At 55.2% G+C, this 27,260-nt stretch overlaps 2 protein-coding genes across 3 annotated transcripts in view; both read left to right on the top strand.

Moving 5' to 3' along the window:
* The window catches only part of CACNG4 (calcium voltage-gated channel auxiliary subunit gamma 4), a 54,196-nt gene extending 47,168 nt beyond the window's left edge, over positions 1-7,028 (top strand). For both annotated transcript variants that reach the window (XM_059670051.1, XM_059670050.1), the window contains 2 exons: positions 958-1,098; positions 4,267-7,028. In XM_059670051.1, coding sequence (XP_059526034.1) covers positions 958-1,098; positions 4,267-4,805 — 680 coding nt within the window. In that variant the 3' untranslated portion in view covers positions 4,806-7,028. The remainder of the gene's footprint in view (positions 1-957; positions 1,099-4,266) is intronic.
* An 8,523-nt stretch (positions 7,029-15,551) lies between these two features.
* On the top strand, positions 15,552-24,856 carry CACNG1 (calcium voltage-gated channel auxiliary subunit gamma 1). Its single transcript, XM_059670048.1, has 4 exons — positions 15,552-15,903; positions 21,557-21,631; positions 23,509-23,646; positions 24,108-24,856. The coding sequence occupies exons 1-4, from the start codon at positions 15,669-15,671 to the stop codon at positions 24,332-24,334; spliced, it is 675 nt and encodes a 224-aa protein (XP_059526031.1). The 5' UTR covers positions 15,552-15,668; the 3' UTR covers positions 24,335-24,856.
* Positions 24,857-27,260: the final 2,404 nt, after the last annotated feature.

Here is a 27,260-nt window from a genome sequence, read left to right as displayed (position 1 = left end):
GAAGATCCTTCATGCAATCACACCTACAGGACCTTTTTTCCAAATAGGCTCACAGTCACAGGTACCCTGGTTAGGACTTGGGCATGTGGGGATTTTGCCACGATTCAGCCCCTTACCAGTAGGTATTACTCGTCTCCCAGGTGATAAAGAGGGGACAGTGGCAGAGCAAGGGTGCAAACCTATCTCTGTTGGACACTGTGGTCCACGTGTGTCCCTCTGTCCAGCCGCCTTCTTCTCTGTGACCTCAGGAGGCCCTGCACTTCCACATCCTCACCAGTTACTGGGGGTGGTAACGACGAGATAACGACAATAGAGATAAAGGCTGTCACTCGGGAAGTTCGTGTCTGGCCAGGCCCTCCGCTAAGCTCCTTGTTGGTACAAAACCAAGCATGGAACGTAGGTACTGATTATGAACTGCATCTCACAAATGAGGAAACTCAGTTTTCTAGAGATGACGTGACTGGACCAAAGCCACACAGCCAGCAGCCAGCATGTCTCAGGGCAGGGCCTGCACCCCGCCCCACCCAGTGCCAAAGCCTGAGTCCTTAGCCACCCACCGGAGCTGCCTCCTGACGACACCGCTTCCCTGCCTCCCAGAGGCCTCAAGGAGACTGTGTCCACGGCTCTCACGGTGGCCCCTGGTGCCACTGAGGGGCTCTCCTCACTTCTGGTGGCAGAAGTGTGACTCACACCCAGGGGAGCCTAAGCAAGACCTGGGCGGATGTGACCTTGGCCCACTTGGTGTAACCAGCCAGGCAGGGCCATCACTGACATGGAGCCCAGCTGCCCCCACCCTGCCCCAGCTCCCCACGCACCTCGGTACCCTGGGCCTGATGGGACTATTCCAAGTCAGGGGGCTGGGCCTGGTCTTCAGGGCCCCTTGCCAGCATTGTGGCTGTGCCCCGGCACAGGTGGCCAGCCTCACCGCCCTCTCTGCTCTGTCTCCTGCCCGGCCAGGCATCGTGCGTGCCTCCAGTGTCTTCCCCATCCTCAGCACCATCTTGCTGCTGCTCGGCGGGCTCTGCATCGGTGCCGGGAGGTTCTACAGCCGCAAGAACAACATCGTCCTCAGCGCTGGCATCCTGTTCGTGGCTGCAGGTGAGCCGGCCCCTCTGGTTCCCACTGCAGAGCACACCCGGGAGGGGGGCGGGGGGTGTAATTAACCTCAAAAGTCCACGTGTGTGGGGGCTGGGGCAGGGTGTGGGGAGCAAACGGGTACAGGGTCTCCTTTTTGGGGTGACAAAATCTTCTGGAACTAGATAGAGGTGGCAGTTGCACACATTGTGAATGTCCTAACTGCCACTGAATTGTGTACTTTAAAGGGCTAGTTTTATGTTATGTGAATTTAACCTCCATAAAAAATAGTAAGTCCAGGTGTGCAAATACCACAAAGGGGCAGTACTATTGCCTCCCAAGCCCATAACAGGGTGCCTGGCTACGCTGGGGGGGTCAGGGAGGTGCCCAGGGGGACTCACAGACACCAAGACCTGAAGGAGTCGGCCAGGTAAAGACGGGGTGAGGGGCGCGGGGCTGGCCAGGCGCAGAAGGAGCAGAGAAGCCCGTACGCCGGGGCAGGGTGAGCGAGAGGCTCGGGATCATGAGAATTCCTGACTGCCCAGCCCTCCGGCTAGGAGACGACAGCCGCCCCACTCTGGCCCCGTGACAACCCAGAGCTACGGCGACAGTGACACCCCCTGCCCAAGGCTGCTCTGGGCCTCCAAGGAGACAGTTCTCTGCCCAGCCCTGTCCCCACTCTGCCCCTGGGCTCCACATCCTACCGGTCAGGAGGCACCGGACGCTGGTAATGAGCATCCCAGCAACGGCGGTGGCCCTGCCTCCTTTGAGAGGGCAGGGAGGGGACTCGCGTGGCGCCCAGCCCAGGCAGGTGCCACCCATCGGTCATCCCCCCCACAGCTTGTCTTCTCCTCACCGTGGCTCTAGGAGAGGGAAGGCAGCTGCCATTCACATCATGGAACTGAGGGCCTAGACAAGTGAGGGACCTGCTCCAAGTCCCTGCCAGGCCGGCGGGGCAGGGCCCCGGGTGCAGGTTCTGTGTGCTCTTCTACACCCTTCAGCTTGGCTTCCTTCCGGGCAGTAAACACGTGGGTGTGGGATGTGTGTGCGTATCTAAGGGGACAGGGGGATGTGTAAGTGTCAGGAGCATGGTGTGTGTGTGTGTGTGTGTGTGAACTATGGGGTGTGTGTGAACTGTGGGGTGTGTATGAACTGTGGGGTGTGTGTGTGAATTGTGGTGTGTATGTGTGTGTGAATTGTGGTGTGTATGTGTGTGTGAACTGTGGGGTGTGTGTGTGTGAACTGTGGGGTGTGTGTGTGAACTGTGGGGTGTGTGTGTGTGAACTGTGGGGTGTGTGTGTGAACTGTGGGGTGTGTGTGTGAATTGTGATGTGTGTGTGTGTGAACTGTGGAGTGTGTGTGTAAACTGTGGGAGGTGTGTGTGTGAACTGTGGGGTGTGTGTGTGTGAATTGTGGTGTGTATGTGTGTGTGTGTGAACTGTGGAGTGTGTGTGTAAACTGTGGGAGGTGTGTGTGTGTGTGTGAACTGTGGAGTGTGTGTGTGTGAACTATGGGGTGTGTGTGTGAATTGTGGTGTGTATGTGTGGGGGGGTGTGTGTGAACTGTGGGGTGTGTGTGTGTGAATTGTGGTGTGTATGTGTGTGTGTGTGAACTGTGGAGTGTGTGTGTAAACTGTGGGAGGTGTGTGTGTGAACTGTGGGGTGTGTGTGTGTGAATTGTGGTGTGTATGTGTGTGTGTGTGAACTGTGGAGTGTGTGTGTAAACTGTGGGAGGTGTGTGTGTGTGTGTGAACTGTGGAGTGTGTGTGTGTGAACTATGGGGTGTGTGTGTGAATTGTGGTGTGTATGTGTGGGGGTGTGTGTGTGAATTGTGGTGTGTATGTGTGTGTGAATTGTGGTGTGTATGTGTGTGTGTGTGAACTGTGGAGTGTGTGTGTAAACTGTGGGAGGTGTGTGTGTATGTGTGAACTGTGGAGTGTGTGTGTAAACTGTGGGAGGTGTGTGTGTGTGTGTGTGTGTGTGTGTGAACTGTGGAGTGTGTGTGTGTGAACTATGGGGTGTGTGTGTGAATTGTGGTGTGTATGTGTGGGGGTGTGTGTGTGAATTGTGGTGTGTATGTGTGTGTGAATTGTGGTGTGTATGTGTGTGTGTGTGAACTGTGGAGTGTGTGTGTAAACTGTGGGAGGTGTGTGTGTATGTGTGAACTGTGGAGTGTGTGTGTAAACTGTGGGAGGTGTGTGTGTGTGTGAACTATGGGGGTTGTGTGTGTGAACTGTGGGGTGTGTGTGTGTGTGTGAACTATGGGGGCTGTGTGTGTGAACTGTGGGGTGTGTGTGTGTGTGTGTGAACTATGGGGGTTGTGTGAACTGTGGGGGGGTGTGGGAACTGTGGGGTGTGTGTGTGTGAACTGTGGGGTGTGTGTGAACTGTGGGGGGGTGTGAACTGTTGCGGGGGTGAACCGTGGGGGGGTGTGAACTGTGGAGTGTGTGTGTGTGAACTGTGGGGTGTGTGTGAACTATGGGGGGGTGTGAACTGTGGAGTGTGTGTGTGTGTGTGTGTGTGTGTGTGTGTGTGAACTGTGGAGTGTGTGTGTGTGTGTGTGTGTGTGTGTGTGTGTGTGTGAACTGTGGGTGTGTGTGTTGGGAGGGAGAGCCTGCATTTAGGGTCCACGTCTACAGCTGGTTTGCTCAGGGCAGGGTCTCTGGTCCTCTAGCAGGAAACAGTGTAACCATCCGCCCTGGGATCGGGCAGCAGAAGAACGGACACGCGCGTGGCAGTGCCTCTCCACTACGTCCACGAGGCCATCAGGGGCCAGTTGTCCCAGCCTCCTCGTCTGCATGCGTGACTCCCCGATTCCTCACCCCCGTCTTCCTGGAACTACCACTCACTCACTCCCCTCTGCCCACCGCCCCCTCTGAGGAGGAAGGAGGGGACCTGAGAGAGGCTGGATTTGAGCACAATATAGGAAAGACCACAGCAGCAGCCACTCCCCGGCGGGGGCTGGGAGCTCAGAGCCCTTGCTTTATTGTGTATCTCATCTCAACCTTGTACTTTGATACCCACTCAAAATTAGTTACTTAAAAGACAAGTTAGCAGCCAGAATGAAGCTGGTGGCCACTCCCATCGAAGCAGGGAGTGGCCACCAGCCCCTCCCGCGCCCACCTGCCCCCTGCCCCCCGCGGGTCTAACCTCGGCCTCTCCCCTCCGGCCCCCTCTCCTCCTTCCCTTCCAGGCCTCAGTAACATCATAGGCATCATCGTCTACATTTCCAGCAACACGGGCGACCCGAGCGACAAGCGCGACGAGGACAAAAAGAACCACTACAACTACGGCTGGTCTTTCTACTTCGGGGCCCTGTCGTTCATCGTGGCCGAGACCGTGGGCGTCCTGGCCGTGAACATTTACATTGAGAAGAATAAGGAGTTGAGATTTAAGACCAAACGGGAGTTCCTCAAGGCTCCCTCCTCGTCCCCCTACGCCAGGATGCCCAGCTACAGGTACCGGCGACGGCGCTCCCGGTCCAGCTCCAGGTCCACGGAGGCCTCGCCCTCCAGGGACACATCGCCAGTGGGCCTGAAGATCGCCGGGGCCATCCCCATGGGCGAGCTGTCCATGTACACGCTGTCCCGGGAGCCGCTCAAGGTGACCACGGCGGCCAGCTACAGCCCGGGCCAGGAGGCCGGCTTCCTGCAGGTGCACGATTTCTTCCAGCAGGACCTGAAGGAGGGCCTGCACGTCAGCATGCTGAACCGGCGGACCACCCCCGTGTGAGCGCCCCTGCCTGGCACCAGCCTCTCCCCAGAATGGCTGCTTGGATCCCACGTGAGGGCATTGAACCCTTAGGACGGACCCGCCGTGGACTAAAGCCAAACCCAACCCTCCTGGTCTCCAGATGCGTGGCGGGCTGGCGTGGAGCAAAGCGCCAGGACACTGGCATCCAAAGGGAGAGGCTGACTTGACCCCCCAAAGAGGGTGCGTGGACGGATGCCCTGGGTTCCGGAGTCTCCCAGGAGGCTTGAGTGCTGTCCTGAGACTGCCCGGCCTTCACCCACCTGGGAAAACAATCGAGCCATTCTCTCCTCTTGGAAACAAATATTTCCGTGAGAACAAGCGTTTGGGGCCTTCCCTTCCCGCCGGGGCGCTGGGCCACGGGGAGGCCACCGGCTGGGTACATGGGGCCTAGGATGCCGGCCAGCTGCTTGTTAACCTGAGGTTCCTGGGCCTCGGAGCCGGAAATGTGGAAGCTGAAGCTCGCCCCTTCCTTCCCTCCATCCGTCTGTCTGTCTGTCTGTCTGTCTCTGACAGTGGCCTGTTGTTGATATGGCTGTGATCCCGAGGAGAAAGGCCTGCGGCCAATGGTGCTTTGGCCTCTGTGCTGTCCTGGGGCCGGCGCCCCTCGACCGGAGGAGACCGAGGCCTGTAGGGGAGGGAACCCACAGAGGGAGCCTTCGCTGGCCTGGCGGGAGCTAAAGGCCAGAGTCTGTGGCTGGCTTTCCTATCTGCTTCTGGAAGTTTCTGCCTCACACGGAAAGGGCAGAACACACTGACTGTGCTTGAGAGGCCGGAAGGCCCCGGGGTGACAGGGGTCACAGGCGGCCCCGTGGCTCCTGCTGGGTCCTCCTGGGGAGAGGACAGGTGGGCCTGCCACACACGCCGATTCGGCATCAGCGTCCCAAACTGCTGGGCAAGAAAGGGAGACGGAGGGTGAACCGGGACCAGAACCTCAGAAAACACATCCGTTCTCGAGTGGTTGTTAATCGTGATTTATTGCAAATAGTAGCCAGGAGGGCACGTTCCATTCACTTCCTCATCTTACAAAGTAGCAGGATGCCCCCCGCCCCAACTCCCGTTCTGTAACTTATTCTGTCGCCCCCCCCACAAGGGCTCAGCGAGGAAGAGGAGGGGGGCCAGGCCTCGGCTTTCTTCCTCCTCACCAGAGGGATGCTCTGTGCTCGGCACCAAGGAGGCGGTTCCCTGGGTGACATTTTTCCAACCCCGCCCCCCAAAGCCAGCAGAGGCATGGAAGCATGTCGGGTTCAGGAGAAACACGTTGTGGAACACGGAGCTTACCCCCTTTTGTATAACAAAGTCCTTTCTTACTTGTTGAGACTTGGGGAGTCGGCCTGGAGCAGTCAGCTGGGATCCCGGGAGCCGTGGGACTTGGAAGTAACAAGCAAATTCTTACCTCAGCCCCCTGCTCACAGACCCCTGGGTGGACTTGGCCCCTAGGAGTTCAGATCCGGGCCAAGGTCACTGCCATCCTCCCTTTGCCCCGAGAGGACATCTCCACGTGTCCCGCCTCCCACCTCCATGGCTGGCGCTGCGTGCTGGAGCCCCCCTCCCTCCCGCTGACCTGGGCTCTGTGAGGTTTGTCCAGCATGTGCCACCATGAACGCTGGGGTGTCGGGGCGCGGCCGCCCCTGCCGAGGGCTGACCCCAGCTGTCCTGCCTCACCCCTGCCACCCTCACCCCTCCACATCATGACACCATCTTTCCAGGCTGGAAGGAAGGGGTGAAACCTGGGGACCCATCACCTAGTGAGGCCCCAAGATTCCAAAGCCAGGCAGCCTGGCTGTTCCTTCCACAGAAGTCCCCACCCGCCCCCTACCCACCCCACTCCCTGGGAAGTCTGTCCTTTCGTGGAGAAAGCTGTGTCCAACGAATCCTACCTCTTGCCCAGTCCCAGGCGGAGCACGCACAGCCCACTCTAGAGACCGAGAAAGTAGAGAGAAGCCACCAAGTGCAGGGAGCAGAACAGCCTGAGACCCTGGTCTCCATAGCCTTTCTCCACACACCCTGCCCCAGGCTCCGGGAGGGACCCCGGCTCTGGTTCCCGTCCTCGCGGCCTCTTACCTGGGGCCGCCCGGGGAGGGGCGGATGGAGCTGGGCCCCTGCCCCTGTCGTTCTGAGACCTTGCGCTCCAAACAGCCCTGTGTGTTTTGCCAATTAAGCACCTGTGAATCCTGTACCTACTACTGGTTTGGGGTTGTTAGTTCGGTCTTTTTTTTTTTTTTAATTAAATAAAATGATTTTTAAAATGCTCTCTTCCTGATGTGGGGGGAGGGGAGAGCACCCCTCAAGCCTGTGGACACTTAGAGCCAAGAGTGTCCCTGAGTCTGGGGGAGGTGCTGCAGACCCCCAAGAAGAGGGGGTTCAGCGCGGGTCAAAGCCAGTTTCTCTGGCTTTCATCTGGTCGCTGACCACTTCCGGGCACCACCTGCTGGTTTCCGACCTCTGGGAGGTGCCGTAGAGGGGCCTTTGCACAGCAGGGCGAGATGGGCATCTGGCAGCTGAGCAAGCCAGGCCTCAACCTGCTGGTGAGGCCGCAGGGAGAGCCACAGCTCAGAGGCCGCACGCTGCTCAGTGGGGTTCCTCAGTCCACCGACCAGCCTCCTTTCCCGTCCAAGTTCCAAACTGACTACGAAGCAGAAGAGCCTGAATTCCAGGCTGAGCTTTAGCACTGAGACAGCTGGACGGGGGAACGTGGCCCCGGCCAGAGGCCAGAGGGGACAGAGCCACCCGATCCCAGGCCACCAGGAGGAGGGAGGGAGGGAGGGAGAGGGGGTGAGATGGACATACTGCGCAGGTCCCGCGGGACACGGTGTCACCCACCAGGTTCAGCCCAGCAGATGGCACTGGCTGGACGTCACCCCCACTCTCTTGGAGGCACAACGAGGCTAAGCAGTGTCCCCTAGTTCTCCCCAAGCTGCAGCCCAGGGGACCTTCGCATCCGATCACAGGCTCCATCGCCTTTAGGACTAAGGCCTTGAGTTTTCCTGAGAGCCGTCCCGGATCTGAGAGGCCCCAACTCTTGAGTGTCACAAAGTCCTTGCCAACCCTCGTCCCAGCAAAGAAGGCAGAGGGCCCAGTGTCCCCATGTTACCATCCTTGTGGCTGCACCACTCCCAACTTGTCCAAACTTTCAGCCATGGCTTTTTTTTTCCTTTTAATCTTCACCCAAGGAGTGAGGATATTTTCTCGATTGATTTTTAGAGTGAGTGGAAGGGAGGGGAGAGGGGGGAGAGAGAGACATCCATGTGATAGAGACACATCAATTGGTTGCCTCCCACATGTGCCCCAACCGGCGGGGGGTGGGGGGGTGGGGGGGGGCAGGCAGAGATCAGACCTGCAACCCAGGTACGTGCCCTTGACTGGAAATCAAACCCGAGACCTTCTGGTGTGCAGGCCAATGCTCTAACCACTAAGCATGCCAGCCAGGGCCAGCCCTGGCTTTTTAACCCTCTTACTGATGCCCCAAATGTGCTGAGCCACCAGGTCTCAGGGCCAGGGCAGCTTAGGACCCACCCCACCCACTAACCCCCTGCTTCACCAGCCTGGAGCCAGCGCCACTCAGCACCATGTTGGCACCATGTGCCCGAACTTCTGTGCCTCCTGTTCATTCTCAGCCTGGAAGAACCTGGCTCGGCACACTGGTTCCCACCTGGCGGCCTCCCGTGGCAGTCTGCAGGTCGTGTCCTGGTGTGGCCTCCGGTATGGGGCTCATGGGGTCACGTGTTTCATTCATCTGAAAACTCTGCCTCCATAATTTGCAGAGGTAGAGCTACAGAACTGACGCAGAAGTGGATGGTCAGGTTCCCCAACCAAAACGCCACTCAAAGCCCCCCTCCAGCCCTGCAGCCCCCATTCTGCCCTTCACTTATATTATTTAGAATAGGCCGACAACATAACCAACAACCCCCAAACGAGGAGTGGCTTCATACAATAGAAATCTATTTCCCACCCATCGAGTTCAATCAACTGGGCAGGTGAGGGTGCTCTGCTCCACACAGTCATTCAGGGATTCAGGGACCCACTCTCTGGAAGCTCTGCCGCCTTCATCATGGGCTTCTGACGTTGCCCCCGGCATTGACCCCGGCAGGCAGATGGAGAAGAGAGCGGGAAGGGGTTCTTGAGAGTAGAGAGTCTTGTGGGAGGTTTTAATGGACCAGGAAGTTGTGACTCTCTCCCCTGCCCACATGCCATTGGCCAGAACTCAATATCACAGTCCCATCTAAGAGCCAGGGAAGATGGGAAATGTAGTTTAGCCCAGGAGGAAAGGAAAACAGTTTGGGGGAACAGCAGTCTGGGCTCCCTGGTCTATGTCTTTCTGTATCTCCTTCTTGCCGCCCTACCCCCAAGTCGTTCTGGGAGTGCCTCCTTGACACTGATGCCTTTGTCTGGGATTGGTCCACCTCTGCGGCCTCAGCCCCTCCTTCAGCTCCAATGTGAGGTCTGGCCTCTTCTCGGCTCCAGATACCCATCTGTAAAATGGGTCTGTGCTGCCTTCTTCCCAGGTTGGAGGAGCAGGCTTCAGCTCCTCCCTTGACCCAAACAGGAACCACAGAGTCACAGGACACCGTGACCCAAGCAGCAGTGGCAGGAACCTTAGGAATCATCTCATTCAACATTCTCATCATAGAAGAAGAATCAGCCCAAAAAGGAAATGGCCGGGGGTGGGGGTGGGGGGGGAGAGGAGGAATGGGAGGAGGAATAAAAGGAAGGGAATTTATAACAACCATGGAAGGGAGATACCACTGGCCCAGTGGTTCTCAAGTGGGGGCAGTTTTGCTCTCCAGGGGACATTCATCCATGTCTGGAGACATTTTTGATTGTCACAGCCTGGAAGGCGGGTGCTACTGGCATCTACCAGGTGGAGGACAAGTGTGCTGCTAATGCATGGGACAGCCCTCACCCCCACCCCCAAGAATGATCGGGTCCCAAATGTCCGGCTGAGAAACCGTGCACGAGTCTGATTTTACAGTGAGGGAACCTGAGGCACGGAAGGGTGAGGTCACTTGTGCACGACCACACAGCGGCTTCTTGGTGCTCGCACCGAGGCTGTGGGCATATTAGGAAATCTCACTTACTCACTCCCCGCATTTCCTTTCCCTGCAACACATTCCAGGTTCTGCCTCTTTTGAGCCAACAGCGTTGGAAACAGAAGTTGTGGGTTGAAAAAGGAAATGGGAAAACAGCCACCTGTCCTGGGTTGGGGCTTGGGGGTGCCTTTGCCCCTGGGTTTGGGGACCAAATACGGATGGAATTGAAGCAGGCAGCTGGAGAAACCTGGCCCAGCCTGACACCGGACTCGGTGGCCTCCTGCCCCGCTCACCCGCCTCCCCCCTCCCCCGAGGCTGCAATGAGTGGAGAGTGAGGTGGCCAAGAGCCAGAAAGACAGGGGTCATATCCTCCAGTCACCCGCGGGCAGCCCTGGGCGAGTCGCCCAGCCTCTCTCAGAGCCCGCGGTCAAATGAGGAAGGTTACAATTCCCTCCCAGGGTTGTTGGGAGATGAGTTCAGCTTTAACGTAAACAAGGAAACAGGAGCCTGGCGTTAGAGTGAGCTTCCAGAGGTGTTTGTTGACTGACAATACTCGAGAAGTTTGCCAACACTGATTGTTCTAGAGGAGTGCTCTGAGAGCCAGGCCCAGCTGCCCAGGTATTGTGCGGTGCTCCCCACTTCCCTGGAGAGGGGTCCTCCCCCAGCTGCTTCCCTGGCTGATGCCCATTCATTTCTGCCCTCAGTGGTCCCCAGCTGTGGATTGGTGGTCAGCGCAGCCACATGGCTGCAGCTGTCTTTGCAGGCCCTGCAAACTCCAAACCCCACTGGGGAGTTCCCGGTCCCACACAGGTGATCCAGGCTGCAAAAACGAAGTCCCGAATGCTCTTAGATGCCCTGGGAGCAGGACTGCATGGGGAGGTTGTCCCGTTCTGGGTCGCTAGTGTGGAGCTCACAGAGAGGAGAGACCTGGGGGAGGGGAATAAGATGGAAGAGGAAGGGAGACCTCCCTGCACTGGTTCCTGATATAGCACCCCTGGCTGCCCAGCCCCAGACATGAGGGGCAGGGGAGGGAAGAGGGGAGGAAGAGTTGCTCAGGGACCCTGGACTCCAGAGGAGGAGATGGGCAGATACACGTGAAACAGGTATTTTTAAACCTGCAGCGTCCAGGTTTAAAAGCCGGTGCAACCTCAGAAACAGAAGTCTGTGTCAGAGGAGGTTACGAACTCATGTCCTTAGACATATTGCAGGAGCGGAGAATGATGGGGGTGCTGATACCTCCAAACTATCACTCCTCCACCCTCCTGGGGAAAAGCTTTCTCCGAGGGCCTAAACCTTTTTTCATCACTGTCATCTCCCCAACTCTTTCTTGGCCACTTCCTTCACCTTCATCAGAGACTTCGCCTCTGGCTCAAAGCCTTCCTCTGTACCCCAAGTCCTGCCACCATCAAACTGAGCCACACCCACGTCAGTAGGGCCAACCACTCCAATTCCCTGGCCTCACAGCTCTCCTGTCTTCTCAACTCCATTGGCCACCTCACCTTCTCGCCTCCATTGACTATCTGAGCTCACCTCCTTTGGCCATCTGGTCTTCTCATCTTCACTGACCTTCATCTCCAACCTGGATCTTGCCATCACCCCCCTGACTGTCCCCTCCTATAATCTTCAGAGACGTCATCCTCCTCTCAGACCACAGCTTCCAGTGTTCCCAATTCCTTCATTCCTGACCATCGCTACACCTGTTTTCCAGCCTCACCAAGCCCTTCAGGGCCTGGACCTCCCCATTTTCTCCCAATATATTGACCCTTCCTGACAGCAGGGCCATCCTAACCAGCCCAGACATGGCAAGTCATCATCTAAACCCACCCTTGCTGAGGCCCTCAGGTCCCTCGGCCCCCGTCTCCTTCTCGCTTTTTCCTCCTGGAAGAGCCCCAGCTCTCTCTCAGCCTCACTTTCCATCTTCTCCATCCCTGCACCTGAGCTACAGGCGATGCCAGAGAAGATCAAGCAAGTTGTACATCAATGCCTGTGGTAGGCAGAATAGCAGTTCCCAAAATGCCCAAGTTCTAATCCCTGGAACCTGTGAATATGTCACCTTCCATGGCCAAAGGGACTTTGCAGATGTGATTAAATTAAGGATGTTGAGAGGGGGAGAGTTTCCGGGGTTGTCAATAAAACCACAAGGATTCATATAACAGAAAGGGAGGCAGGAGAGTCAGAGATGAAGATGCGATGATGGAAGCAGAGGTCAGAGTGATATGATCGCTGGCTTTGAGGATGGACATGTTCTGGGTCCCCTGGGCAGAGGCACAGGGTGGAATTGGGGGCAGCGAGACGAATGCAACAGAGAGCCCCAGGCGAACGGTGCAGGGAGGCAGACGAAGTGGCATAAAGAGGTTGGGACCCATTGGCTGGCACCCCATTTTTTTACGGTACCTTAAGGTCACGCAGGGCCATTTCTTAGCCTCATTAAGCCTGAGCTCAAAATTCGATCCGCACATTGCCAAAGCGAGGTTATTTGCCCCCCACCCAGGCGTGCCCTGGTCCCAGCTCTGAATGAGGCCCCGCTGTGGGAGATGTTTTCCCTCAACCTAGTACGCCTGGTCCTTCTTGGGACAAATGAAAACTGGTTCATCTGGATGAGAAAACTACAGACATCGCCCGATCAGCTTAGTGTGGGGATCTACTCTGAAGACTGTAGAGAATGTCCTATCTCAGGAGGCTTTTGAACTTGATCACAGAGGTGACAGCGGTGCCCTCCGGGGTGTCCCTCGGTGCCTGGAGGCAAATCAGCCACTGGTGCCAGCTGTCCCAGGGCTGCCCTGGCTGCCGTGTCTTATGTCCCCGTGGCCTTGAGCCACAGAGAAACGTCCTTGGGATCATCTGGTGCAGTGAATTACTTGAGTTTCTGTCTCCTTCTTTCAGTCCATCTGTCCATCCTTCCATCCATCAGTCATTAAACAGACATTTACGAAGATCCCAACCTGGGCTCAGATCGATGGGTTCTCTGAGGGACCCAGAATGAGTACATAATACAGTCTTGCCATCTCTACCCTCCAGAAGCTTATGGCCCATTAGAGAAAGCTGATCCATCTTCAGTTTATAAATAATAACAACAACAGCCATCTTGGATTGGATGCCGACTGTACTAGTCAGCTCGGGCTCAAGACCATACCCTGGATGACCTTAACAACCAAAATTTATTTTCTCACAGCTCTGGAGGCTGGAAGTCCTAGATCAGCATGGTTGGGTGCTGGGAAGAGTCTTCTTCCTGGCTTTCTCTTCCTCACATCGCAGAGAAAAAGAGACAGCAAGCTTGCTGGTGTTCCTTCTTAAGGGCACTAATTCCATCATGAGGGCCCCACCCTCATGGCCTCATCTAAACCTAATTACCCCCCAAAGCCCCATCTCCAAATACCATTACACTGGGGTTTGGGCTTCAACATATGAACGGGGGGGGAGGGGGCATTATTCAGTCCATGGCACCTACCCTGAGCGAAGCTGGTAAATGCATTATCTCTAATTATACAGCAGCTCCCAGTCAGCGCCACTGCCTTCATTTTATAACTGAGGGGAGGGCAGCTCAGAGAGGTTGATGACTGGCTGGAAGCCACACAGCTGGACGCCAGCAGGGCAGGGATCTGACCCTGAGGTTGCCGACTCCAGTGGGAACAGGTTGGTTCCCACTCCCTAAGGAGCTGTCTTTCCTGATGCCTGGACAGGGTAGGACCATGCGGAGCAAGCATGTCAAACTCAAAGGCTAACACGGGCCAAGTAAACGAGGTTTAAGTTTACGTGAGCCGCAAAAGAACAAAAGCTTCAGTTTTCATAGAAACGTGGGTTTGTTTCGAAAAGTATAGTATAAAAAAAAAAAGAACAATGATCAAATTAATGTTTTCTTCCTGACACTTGGCATCTCTTCTCTGCTACTGTCTTTCCTACTTCAGGGGAAATCTTGTTCGGAGTGAATACTTTCAAAACTGACCCAAGGTGAATGTCAGTAATTCTGGATCTGACAGGAGACATATTTCCTTTCATAATTGTAAATAACTGCTCACACCGTTATATTGGCTGGGCCGCAAAAACATTCGTTGTGGGCTGTATGCAGCCCGCGGGCCGCGAGTTTGACATGCTTGATGTGGAGGATGCTGACGGTATCCAGCCCCAGCTCCCAGCAAATGCCGGCATCCACAGGGCCCCCTTCTTGGCCCAATAAGGCCCTGGAGCGGAGGGTTTAGGGGGGCGGGGGGGGGGGGGCGAGCAGGAAGCCTGGCAGTGGGAGGTTCTATTTAAAGGACCTGTATTGAACGGGAAGAAGAATAGACTTGCCTACAGTCCCTGGTGCTGCCAGCCTCGTGCTAGGCTTACACACAGACTACTTGGAAAGGAAGAGCCATCCATCTCTAATGCATTTGCTGGCTGGGTTGACGGACTCAGGACCCTGCTGGGCACAGACCTGCCCACTCACCGAGGGAAGGTGTGAAAATTAGCTCAGCAGAGGGCCTGGGATACGGTAAGCTCTTACTGAGGACCCGCTCTTGTTACGGCCATCACTATGATCAGTGGTCTGTGAGTCCAAGGCCAGGCCCCGCGTGTTTCTCCGCACACAGACCATCTTTCCGTTAAGCACGGTCACCCTGAGGCCAGGATCTCAAGGGTCTACTCCTGGCCGTGCATCAGCCTCAGCTACACCCAGAGCAAGCCACCTGGTGACCTGAGGAAGAGGAGACAAACCCCAGGTGTGTCGGGGCCTGGAGATCGGCTAGCGGCAGAGCGGGGGGGGGGGGGGGGGGGGGGGAGGCAGGCCTCTCAGAAGCTGGCCCCAAACTTTCACAAGTTCTCTGCTATATCCACCCACCATTAGCCTCTTAGTCGTCACCTGTAAATCAGCTTACTTCTGTTCTTTTTGACTTACGTAGAGCTGTTTTGTGAATATAAACATAACTGGAAAACCTGTATCCCCTGCCATTCCTAGAGGTCATACTAAACCATTACAGCAAAAACAGCCGATGCCCGATCCTCTGAGGGCCTTTCTTCGACGTGTGAGGATCGGAACGGTGTCACAGACTTGCCCCAGACGGTTGTTTTTTTGGTTTTTGCTTTTCTTCTGGGCCCAGCTGGGAGGATGGGAGAATTGAACAGAAAACAACGTTCCCACGCTGGGCAGAGTCGGGTCTCCGCTGGCCCAGGAGCCACTTTCGCTCCCTGTAGTTCGGGGATGTCGTGGGGCTTAGGGCTCAAGCTCTTGCCTGGGTCGTGGGCTCCGGAAGCCCCGGGCAGGGGAGCCCCACGCTGTCTCTAGGCATGACCCTGGGTCCCCCAGACTTCCTGGACAAGGACCCACTCGCCCCACTCTGGTAACAGAGCTGCCCAGTGTGAGAACGGAAGGTTGAGCCCCTTGAGCCATAGGGTCTCCGCCCTTGCCCGGCCGTGACCTTCAGCTGCACGGTGTCCCTCGTCCCCGCTCATGTCAGGCATCCTGAGCAGGTGCTCCAACAGGTCTCCAGTCACCAGCTAGAGCCTCCCCCCCCCCACCCCTCCCTGGGGTATTTCTGGCTCCAAGAGGGTAAGAAAGCCCTGAAACCTGAGACGAAGTCATCCTCGGTGACGGTGACGCGCCTGTGCATGTGCATTAATAGAAGCCTCCCTCAGGCCCCTGTCACGTGTGGGCAGCTGCTCAGCCCTGTCAAGTGGCCCTCAGCCCCAAGGCCAGCCCCCTCTGGCTCGGCCAGCACACTAAACTTAGCCTCGCCCCTCTGCACCATAATTGCGGCCACCACCCCAGCCCGGCCGCCACCTGCCCGGGGAGACACTGCCACCCGACCCTGCCCAGAGCACCCACTCCTTCGCGACCACCATGTCCCAGACCAGAACGCTAAAGGTCCGCTTGACGCTCTTCTGCATCCTGGTGGGCATCGTGCTGGCCATGGTGGCCGTGGTGACCGACCACTGGGCCGTGCTGAGCCCCCAGGTGGAGCACCACAGCGCCGTCTGCGAGGCAGCCCACTTCGGCCTCTGGCGGATTTGCACCAAGAGTATCATCGTGAGCGGCAGCAAGGACAAGAGCTGCGGACCCATCACCCTGCCTGGGGGTAACGTACCCACGCTGTCCCCCCTCCCTGCCTCCTGTCCTTGTTTGTTCCTTCCGGAAAAGTGGCTCAGAACAGCCCTCTGTGCCCGGGAGAGGGGGTCTGAATTGCATGAGGCTGTGTGCCACAGCGAGGGGAGCTCCCTGCATAGAACCCCCGGGGTCGGGATGACTAGTCTCCCTGCAGTCGTACAGCCCTCTGCGACCCTAGTAAATACAGTACAAGCTCAGGAAAGAGCCCGCTCTAATCACACATTACCCGTGACCCCCAACGTGACAATTGGCGGGGCGGTAGGGAGACAAAGCCCATCACAGCCTCTGCTTCCTCCCCTGGTGCTTGGGCTCAGCAACGCAAAGTCCCTTCCCGTGCTCACAAATGTCACTCCGAGGCGGCATGGACCAGGCTGAGTGCGGCATCCCGCTTGGCGTTCAGAATTATTCCGTTATCGGACTGGGTGTTCATTGAAACCTCCCCTTCCAGGGAGCCAAGGCCAAGTCCCCCAAAACCTTGCAGTGTGGGGGGGAGGACAGAGGAGCCCAAACCTTGTTTCTCCCTCTCCCCTCTTTCTTCTTCCTTCCCCGCCCGCTGGCTCCCGCCTTGCTCATTCCCACTGGACACTCGGAAGATTCATAAATACCCAGCTGTCTTGGAAACACCGAGTCCCCGGGCCGAGGGCTTTAAATGGCATGAGCATGTGCTTCACGGGTATCACATGGCCCAGATGCCCATGCCCCTCGGCCACTGCTGAGCACGCCCGTAAACAGATGCTTCATCCAGCCAACTCCCCTGGGCTGGGCAGGGCAGGGCAGGGCAGGGCAGGGCAGCTTCTCCAGAAACGCGCTGGGATGGTCATGCCCACCTGTGCTGGGAGGCATCTGCCTTTTAAAGTCTGGTGAGTTCGCAGAGCCGAGGAGCAGGGCGGCGAGCTGAGTCTATACAAGGGAGAGGCAGGCTGGCAACAGGTGGCTGAGCCAGCCACTGGGGACCAGCAGGCACGGCTTGGCCTTGAACCTGGTCAGTCCATCTCAGTGCCTTCTCACTCTGATCCTGAGTGAAGCATACTTGTGAGCACAGCCTTACCCCCAACAGGCTGCTGCTGCGTGTTCTTGACTCCTCCCTCTCCTTTCTTGCACGTGAACATCTCTTCCTTCCCCCCACCCTGCCTGTGCATTCCAGGACCACTTTCCTGGAGGGATGGACAGCGTTCATACGTGTTCCTTTTTTTTTTTTTATATCCTCACCCAAGGATATTTTTTCATTGATTTTTAGAGAGAGTGGAAGAGAGAGGGAAAGAGAGAGAAATATCGATGTGAGAGAAACACATCGGTTGGTTGCCACCTGCACACGCTCCAACCAGGGCCCGAGCCGAGGAGCAGCCTGCAACCGAGGTACGTGCCCTTGACCAGAATCAAACCCAGGACCCTTTGGTCCTCAGGCCCACACTCTATCCACTGAGCCAAACCGGCTAGGGCATACAATGTCCTTATGTATTATTAATAACAGTAATAATAAGAACTGCAAACACAAATAGAGGACTACCTGCCAGACATTGTCTTAAGTGTTTTACATATTAACTTTGGATGGCATCAGAAAAAAAAAAAATGACAGAGTAAGAACCTCCAAAAATCCTCCTCTCCATAAAAACAATGTGAACATTGGCGAAAATGATCAGAATAAACTTTTTCAGAACTCTGGAAATGTATACTGCTTAGTGGAGTGCTTCACACTCCGTTAAGCACAGAGCCCCTCAGTACATACTGGGAGATGTATTTGTTCCAGTAATTTTAGGAAATCTCTGTGAGCTGACCACCAAACTAACTGAGCAGAGGTTTCAGTGGCCACACATGACAAAGAATATAGTTTTACAAAATTAATTTAGAAAGTCACTAAATAAACCACAATAACAAACAGAAATAGGAACAATCCTTGGGTAAGGTTAGAATCTGATTTCTAGAGTTGCTACGTTATATTGTTTAAATTTTCCAGTTTTAAATTTAAATTTTAAAATATTTCAAGACATGCAAAGTAATGTCAATAATAGATTCTTAAGGAAGCCCAGATACTGGACTTACTAGACCAAGACTTTAAGTCACCTGTTTTAGATATATTCAAGGAATTAGAAGAAACCACTGGCCTTCCTTGTGTGCTAAGAATGATGTCTCATGAAGTAGAGAATAAAGATAAAAATTATTTTTAAAGGGTCTAATAGAAATTCTAGAGTTGAGAAGTACAATAACTGAAATGAAAAAATTCACCAGAGGAGTTCAATAGCAGAGCTGAGCAGGTAGAGGAACAAATCCATGACATTAAAGATAGGTCAACTGAGATTAGCTAGTCTGAGAAACAGACAGGAGAAATAATGAAGAAAAATTAACAGATCCTATGGGATAGAATGAAATGTATCAATATACACCTAAGGGTACTCCCAGAAGAAGGAGAGAGAGAGGAGCAGGAAGTCCATATGAAAAATAATGGTCAACATTTTTCCAAATCTGATGGAAAACATTCATCTAGAAACCCATGAAGCTTAATGAACTCCAAGTAGGATAGATCAAAATCTGGACACATCATAATTCAAAAGGTAGATAAGTCCAAAAATAAAGACAGACTCTTGTGAGAGCAACAAGTGACTCATCATATATAAGAAATTCTAACTAAGAAAAACAGCTACTTTTCCTCCTAAAACCATGAAGGTCAGAGGCAGTGGGATGACATATATTTTAGCTCATCTAATTCTCACAAAATCCTCTATGGGGTCCATACTATTATCATCATCCCATCTTACAGATAAGGAAAACAAGGCACAGAGAAGTTGAGTAATTTGACCGAATTCACACAATTACCATGGCAGGATGCTGGGCAAGTCTTGAGCGACAGTGGCAGAGGCCTGGCTTGATTGGTCCTAACTGAGCATCTTGTTGCTGCCGGAAGTGTCCAGACTGAGCACTGGGTCTGACATACCCCACCCGTGCTGGGGCCATCAGGGCCCACAGAGGAGCCTGTGGTCGGTCTCCAGTGGGCAGCCATGGGGCCCCGAGCTTATGCCCCTCCCAGGCCTTCCTCACGTGCTAAGTCCAAGAGAGGGGACAGGGTTGGCCTGTCCATCCTCAAGCCCTAAGTTCAGCCATGTGAGAGAGAAGCTGAGACTTCCAGATGTCCTCAGTGGGAGCCCTGCCCACTGAGTGCCCCTCGCCATGTGTGAGAGCATATAATTGGGGAGGGGAGGGACAGGAACACTGCCCCTGGGCCACTGAGGGGAAAATCCCCCCCACCCCCCAGAATCCACAGGCTGGCTTCCCAGACATGCTGTTCCCCCCGTGTCTGAGCTAAGAAAGCTTTTGAGCAAGTGCCTAGTGGCAGCAGCGGTTTGTCCAGAATGGGGCCTGGTGTCTATCTCCTGGGGTTGACAACCCGAACACACCCTGCGCGAGAGTAGCCTCGGCACCCCGGAACCGCCCATAGCTGGGCCTTCATCCCATGCCCCCTCCCCCCGCCCCGCCCTCTCCCTGCTCCAAACGCCTTTAACTGGAGGATGGCGAGTAGTCACAGAAGCAGCTGACTGTGAAATACACTTGAATTCAATCAATTCTTTTCAGAGGGTTTTCAATGACGCCTGAAATTGGCCCTTATAGAATGAAACAGAATGTTCCTTTGTCCAGAGAGAGGCCTGTGGTGACTTAGGACACAGCACAGCCATTTTGAAGCAGTGACAGGAGACAATCTATAGCGAACAATCTAACAAGTATGAGAGGGCTGCATTATGTTCTAAAACAGCCCCGGAAGCTGTGAGAGAGAAAAGAGCAGCTCGACTCTGACATCACCACTTACCGGTGTCAGGCACCCCAGGTAACTCAGATAAAAAGGAAAGCGATTTAAATATAGAAGCTCAAAGAGAGGGCGGTTTACCTCTCGGAACATTCACTGCTGCTCACTACGCCAGGCTTGGTCTCCAGGGGCCATTTCCTTCCTCCACCGTGGGAGCAGCGGTGACCCTGAGGTGGGGGAGGAGGGAGGAGTGGGAGGCCACAGGCTTCGGGGGCAATGAGAGGATTTGGGCCAGATAGAGGGAAGCCTGCACCCACCTCGGGTGCGTCTCCATCAGTGGCCCTGTGAAAAGGCAGAGACAGCCTGGCCTGTTTGGCTCAATGAATAAAGCTTCCGCCCACGGACTGAAGAGTCCCAGGTTCAGTTCTGGTCAAGGGCCTGTTCCTTGGTTGCAGGCTCAATCTGGTCGGTACATGTGCAGGAGGCAGCAATAGACGTGTCTCTCTCACACGTTGATGTTTCTCTCTCTCTCTCTCTGTCTCCCCGCTCCCACCCACTCTCTCCAAAAAAAAAAAAAAAAAAAGGAAAAATATCCTCCGGTGAGGACTCACAGAAAAAAAGAAAATGCAAAGACAACCTGAAGGTCAAGAAATGAATGCAAAGCCAGAGGCTCTAAACAATCAATAAAGAAAAAGCAATCAATAAAGGGCCTCACACAAGTAAAAAGCAACTTGATTTAGTTTTCTTAAAGAAACAAGATAGTATAAAATAACCCAATCATCGACTTCCTAAATCAAGAGTAAATAATATTAACCTGTATTCAATATGCAATAGGACTATCCTTTCATTTGATAGTATGTCTAGTTACAGGAGAGATGAACAGGAAAAACGGAAGAGAAATTATGCCTGAAATTATACTTAACGTCGGCATGAATTTCTTTGTTCTGAGACCTTCCTCTGCTGCCCCATCAAAGAACATCCTACTGTCCGCAGGTCTTCTTCCGCTTTCCTGATAGTTACCAGGGAGACCGAGCAGCCGGCCGGGGAAGGTCTGGGCTGGGCTGCCTCTGCAGCCACGGGTGTCGAGGGTCCGATGAAACAACCTGCTGGTCACATTTGGCCCGTGAATGGATTCTCTAGCCCTCACCCAAGTCCCTCCAGGTGGCCCACTCAGAAGAGCACTTTGCGGGGCATTTGAAGGGGCCTGGCACAGGGCTTCCCAATGTGGCTGATCATCAGAATCTCCTGGGAAGCTTTTGAAAAGCCAGTGAGTCAGGGTGGGCCTGGTGCTGAGACACACAGCTCTAGACTTCGGTGGGATCCAGGGTTTCTTAACCTCAGTGCTACTGGCACTTGGGGCTGGAGAACTCTATGATGCAAGAGGCTGTTCTGTGCAGAGGGATGTGTAGCAGCATCCCGGCCTCTACCCACCAGATGCCACTAGCAGCCCTGCCCAGTTGTAACAGCAAAAATGTCTCCAGACATTGGCCAAGGTCCCTGGCAGATATCATCGGACGAACCACTGTGTAGCCTTTTGTTGACCATGTATCCTGTCCCCCCTGACAAATGACTTGAGCCCTGAGCCTCAGTTACCCCATCTGCCTAATGGGCTCAGTCCCCAAGTGCTGTCTGTACCTTTGACTCAATCAGCCTTGGCTCCCCGAGGATCTCCCAGCCTCTTATGCAACCCCCTTAACCTGGTGACATTTTGGTCTTAGGGTCAGAGAAAGGTATTTGTCTCAGCCCAGGGTGAGGTTTTGGGGAGAAGACACCAGCCCAGAGGTTCCCTTCCACCCACCCTGGTGGGATCACACCACCCTCTCTCAGCCGAGCCTCTGCCTCAGCTACGGGCCCTTTTCCCTCACCTCACAGGTTGTCTCCTCCTTTGCAGAGAAAAACTGTTCCTACTTCCGGCATTTCAACCCAGGCGAGAGCTCAGAGATCTTTGAATTCACCACTCAGAAAGGTGAGCCCAGGGCGTCAAGCCAGGAGGGCGGGGAGAAGTGACTGCGGTCACACCGCTGAGGCAGGAAATCATCTGGCGCAAAAGCCCGACTTCCCCGCGCCTGGTGAGAGGAGCCCTGCCACCCCGGTGTGTCCCAGCCTCCGTCCATGGGCGGGGGCAATGGGACACGCGCTCACCATCCCTGGGACGGGTTTCCGGCTGGCGGGTCAGAGTCTGTGGGGAACTGATTCCCTCCCACGCCATCGATCACACCCCAAGAATCAGGAGGGCAGGGGGCGGGGGGAGACGCATCAGAGTCCAGGAGCCCCGAGCACATGTGCCCTGGGGTCTTCTAGGAGCCATGGAGCTCGCATGCACCCCTCCGTCATGGGTACAGATCCACACCTGCACGTGTACGAACGGCGGCACACAGTGTGGGCATGCACACACACAGGCACACACACGTGCGCACACACTCACTCTGGTAGATCCTTATATTCCAGTGCAACACTAACACACACACTCTGGCAAGTCTTACACCTGTCACACACACACACATACACACACACCATGCAAATCTTACACCTGTCTCACACACATACACACACACACACCATGCAAATCTTACACCTGTCTCACTCACACACACACACACACACACACCATGCAAATCTTACACCTGTCACACACACACACCATGCAAATCTTACACCTGTCTCACACACACCATGCAAATCTTACACCTGTCACACACACACACACACACACACACACACCATGCAAATCTTACACCTGTTACACACACACACACAATGCAAATCTTACACCTGTCACACACACACACCATGCAAATCTTACACCTGTCTCACACACACACCATGCAAATCTTACATCTGTCACATACACACACACACACAATGCAAATCTTACACCTGTCACACACACACACCCCACACAAACCTTACATCTGTCTCACACACACACACACAACACAAAAATCTTAACACCACACACACACAATGCAAATCTTACACCTGTCACACACACACACCCCACACAAACCTTACATCTGTCTCACACACACACACAACACAAAAATCTTAACACCACACACACACAATGCAAATCTTACACCTGTCACACACACACACCCCACACAAACCTTACATCTGTCTCACACACACACACAACACAAAAATCTTAACACCACACACACACCATGCAAATCTTACACCTGTCACACACACCCCACACAAATCTTACGTCTCACACACACACACACACACACACACACCACACAAAAATCTTACACCACACACACACCATGCAAATCTTACACCTGTCACACACACACACCATGCAAAGCTTACACTTGTCACACACACCACACACATACACACACATGCACACACACACCATGCAAATCTTACACCTGTCTCACACACACCACGCAAAGCTTACACCTGACACACACACACACACACACACACACACACACATACGCCCATCCTCTGTAACAAGCCACCTTCCAGAGGCTGCTGTCAGCCCAGGACAGACCACCCTCCACCGAGTGCCTGCTGCTTTCTACCCTGTCACCCAGGAAGTTTCTGCTCCAGAAAGGCCTCCAGCCATGTGCCTCCTGCCCCTTCCCAGTCCTCTGCCTGGTGGGGAGGTTGGGGGAGGGGTTGCAGTTTCGTGCAGCCCGGGAGTTAGAATTGAGTCTACTCGTGTGCGACTTGAGTGATTTCTTCTCTCGGGGCCTCAGTCTTCCCACATGTGCAATGGGAATCATAACCCATGGTGGTGTCACTCACCCGGTTGGCGGCACAGCCAGCGGTGACCCGAGGCCAGGACGAGGCCACTGCTGAGGTGCCCGTCGGCCCCTGTGTGTGTTGCAGAGTACAGCATCTCGGCCGCCGCCATCGCCATCTTCAGCCTCGTCTTCATCATCATGGGAACCATCTGCGTGCTCCTGTCCTTCACCAAGAAGCGGGACTACCTGCTGAGGCCGGCATCCATGTTCTACGCCTTTGCAGGTGGGGGGGCACCTGCCTGTGAGCCCGGGCCGGGGGCGCGATGTCCGGGGTGAGGGCTGCTGCCCCCCACCCTCCCTCCAACCTTGAGATGTAGGTCTGGGGAAATTCCCGGGCTCCACGCAGGAGCAGACTCGGTCAGGACTCACTAACGCTCGGTGGGTCTGAGAGGTGTTGGCAATTTGTCCATTTAATCCACAAGCACTGAGAGCAATGCCCGTCACTAACACATTTTAAATTAATCCAAACAAATACTAGCACAAGAAGGAAAGAAACGCAGCTACCCTGAGGTTGAGCGAGTCGTGCGCTAAGCAGGCAGACGGGTCACTTTGCAGGTCCCCACGTGCACCTCCAGTCTCGAGACAGTCTCCCCCACGGCCAGGTCTCCCCCTTGTCCCTGCGGAAGCCCCCCGACGGTGGGCACAGGCCGGGTGGGGCCCTGAGCGTCCCCGCTCTGCCCTCAGGTCTCTGCATCTTCGTCTCGGTGGAGGTCCTGCGGCAGTCGGTGAAGCGCATGATCGACAGCGAGGACACGGTCTGGATCGAGTACTATTACTCCTGGTCCTTCGCCTGCGCCTGCTCTGCCTTCGTCCTCCTCTTCCTGGGCGGCCTGGCCCTGCTGCTCTTCTCCCTGCCTCGCATGCCCCAGAACCCCTGGGAGTCCTGCATGGACTCGGAGCCTGAACACTAGCCCTCCTGGGGTCCCAGCGACTCTCAGGGCTTTCCCCCCAAGGAAGCCCAGCCCAGAACATTCTAGAAAGGAGGCGGGAGCGTCACATCTCTCCTGTTCCCACCTGACCCACACTGCTGCTGCGGCTTCCCCTCCCCTGGCGCCTCTCTGGGCTGCGACAGGCACCTGGGGAGTCCAGCAAGTGGACATGATCCAGGCCTGCCCTTGGTGGGAAGGAGGCGGGCCCAGCAGGTGCACAGGTGTCTGCAAAGGCCCGACCTCCCGCTGGAGCTCGTAGTCGTCCCCACGGCGCCAGCTGTCTGATAGGCCGGCTGCCGTTGTCCTGTGAGCCTGATCAGGGACGCCCTGTGCTCATTACCAGCTCGGGGCGTCCTCCGGGGCAAGCAGCCAGCCCCTCGGTCCTTGGCGACAAGACGCACTGTGTTTGGTGAGCTGACCCCGACCTCGCCTTCTCTGAGGCCGGAGAAGCATCTTTAACTGGGTATTTTCTGACTGTGGTTTGAAATAAAAGTTCTTTGAAAACTTGCTTTTTCCTGTCTTGCGAGAAAACACGAGGATCCCTGACTGCAGCTCAGGGGCCGCAGGGACCCTGGAGGAGAAGGGAAAGGGGTCTCTGGGACGCATGTGGGGACACGTGGGGAGAGGGGTCCTGTTTACCGAGACTTACCGTTCTGAATTCCAGCGTGCATCTCGGGGCCCTGGGGTTTTCTCTGGCAGAAACCAGAGACCATCCAACTAGGCAAGGGTGTTAAAAATAGGAGGGCTTATTTCCAGAGCGCTGGCCCGCCAGGCGTCCAAGTGCTAACACAGCAGTCAAGCCGCACAGCCACAAGTGTCTGATTTCCGATGCTGGGTTGTCGTGGCAGAGAACATGAGGAAGCGGGGCTTAGCAGTTAGACATGGAGGGCGCCGCGGAGGGCCGTGACTCACACGCTGCCGCCTCCCAGAGCCCCGCTGCCCTCGCCCAGCCCGCAGGAGCCGGCCCAGGGAGGACAGGGAGCAGGGAGGGCGGGCGGGGGGCTCTGTGAGTCCCAGAAGAGGAAGATTGCAAAAAGCTGAGAGGAGGGCTGGTCCACGTGAAACCCATCTGGGTTTGCTGACTGGCACTCATCAAAGTGAGCTCCTCCCCTCCCGCGGACCGGGAGACAGGCCCCATTTTCAGGGGTTTTCTCAGGTGGGCACTGAAGGGGGGCTGGGGTCATCCTAGGGTGCGGCCCTGAGCTGTTGGGAACGATGTCAGTGTCTGCTCAAGTCTTTACACAGCGGGATCGAGAGGAGGACTCAGCGGAGCCTGGCTCGGGTCTGGTCAAGGAGGGCGTCGGTCAGAACACAGCCGCCCCCCTTCCGTGGCTGATTGCCGGCCAGGGCGGCAGCAAGAGCAGGTGAAACACAGGCCGGCTGGGGCTTTCATCACACCCTACTTCACTGCTTTCCCTGCCAGTGTGGCTTGTCCCATTTCGATCCAATGTTTCATTTACACACTCATTTCTAATTCATATCCTGCCCGCTTGCACAAAGGATCCGAAGTGGGGACCAGGTATAAATAAAGCCATGAGGTGGAACATTCCCATTAAACCCAGGACTGGTGTTCGGCCGGGTGGCGCTGCCCACGGCCTCTCGAGCCCTCATTCCCCGTCTCACTCAAGCGCAGCCGCCGAGGCCTTAATTAATCCCCACACAAGGCATCGATCCTCTGGGTGAAGCAAGTTCATTAAGGTAATTGCCGTTTCCAGGGGCGATACTGTCTCCCTTTGCTCCTGACAAGAATGTCTGGCCTCAATGTGAGAGAGCCAACCTCCTGGAAATGCTTGTTGCTCTGGGATGAGACTTTGCCTCTCTATTCACCCACCGTGCGGTCCTGCTAACCCTCCAGAGAAATGGAGGACGGGGGGGGGGGGGGGGGGGGGGGCGGTTGTCACCACAACCTTAGAGTCCTGGGCTTGAGGAGTTCAAAACCGATTTCCAAGTCGCTGATTTAACGGCGAACACGCCTCCCGCCCCCAGCCCGCCAGGGGTTTCAAACAAGGTCTTCCGGTGACCAAGGGTGTGTTTTAAAGCACGAAGGAGCTTAATAAAACCAGGGATGCAGCTTTACCTGGAAACGCCCAAGAGGCAGGGAGGCGACCATGTATAACCTGCCTAACGGGGAGGAAAATGAGAAAAGGGAAAGGCCACAGCCAAGACCGGCCCAGCCTGGGACAGAGGCGGCCAGGGAAGCGGCGACAAATGAGAAAGCGGCCAGGCCACCGGCCGCAGCCGTTGTTCTGGAGAGATGATGGGTGTGGCTGAAGCTGAGGGGGACGCTCTGGGGCCACCGCCGAGGGCCACCGTTATGCCGGTTTCTCAGAAGTGAAGTTTACAGAGGACACTGAGAGAGCCTCTCCTCCTAACTGTCTTCAAATGGTTAGACGATGTCTCCAGACCAGAAAGGGCCACCTGGGAAGGGTGCTAAGACCCCGTTCCATCCTGAGCCTGGGGAGCCCCCTCTGGCCTCTGTGCACACAACAGACTTCAACTTATTCCAGCATCACTCGCTGCATACGTTACAGGCACCGAAAGGGCCTCCACGGAGTTCAACCTTTGTGCTGGAACTTTCTTTGAAGGAGACCTTCCAACCACATTTCTCCAGCCCTTTCTCTGCATACATTTCAACTTCCTGCCTGTGTTTCAGGGGTCAGGAGTTTTGTTCTGTATTTGTCTTTGTGAAATTCAGGCCTGGGCCCATCTGCGCAGATAATATGTTACAAGCAAATACCCCTCTGTTTATCTTTCTGAATCACAGCGTTTGCTCATATTGTCCAACCGAAAGAAAATAAACCAGGGCTAGATTTAGATATCAAATGGCATCTGCCTTTTATAAATTCCTTTTTCAAATGTTTGTGTGCTTCTGCATGCCACAATTGCTCTAACAAATGGATTTTACAAG

The sequence above is a fragment of the Myotis daubentonii genome, chromosome 16, assembly GCF_963259705.1.
Source record: "Myotis daubentonii chromosome 16, mMyoDau2.1, whole genome shotgun sequence".
NCBI classification, from domain to species: domain Eukaryota; kingdom Metazoa; phylum Chordata; class Mammalia; order Chiroptera; family Vespertilionidae; genus Myotis; species Myotis daubentonii.
This window is presented reverse-complemented; position numbering and strand designations above follow the sequence as displayed.

Coding starts and splice junctions, on each gene's coding strand:
- CACNG1 (XM_059670048.1), top strand. CDS start 15,669: ATGTCCCAGACCAGAACGCTAAAGGTCCGCTTGACGCTCTTCTGCATC. Junction 15,904..21,556: donor ACCCATCACCCTGCCTGGGG/GTAACGTACCCA, acceptor CCTCCTTTGCAG/AGAAAAACTGTTCCTACTTC. Junction 21,632..23,508: donor TGAATTCACCACTCAGAAAG/GTGAGCCCAGGG, acceptor TGTGTGTTGCAG/AGTACAGCATCTCGGCCGCC.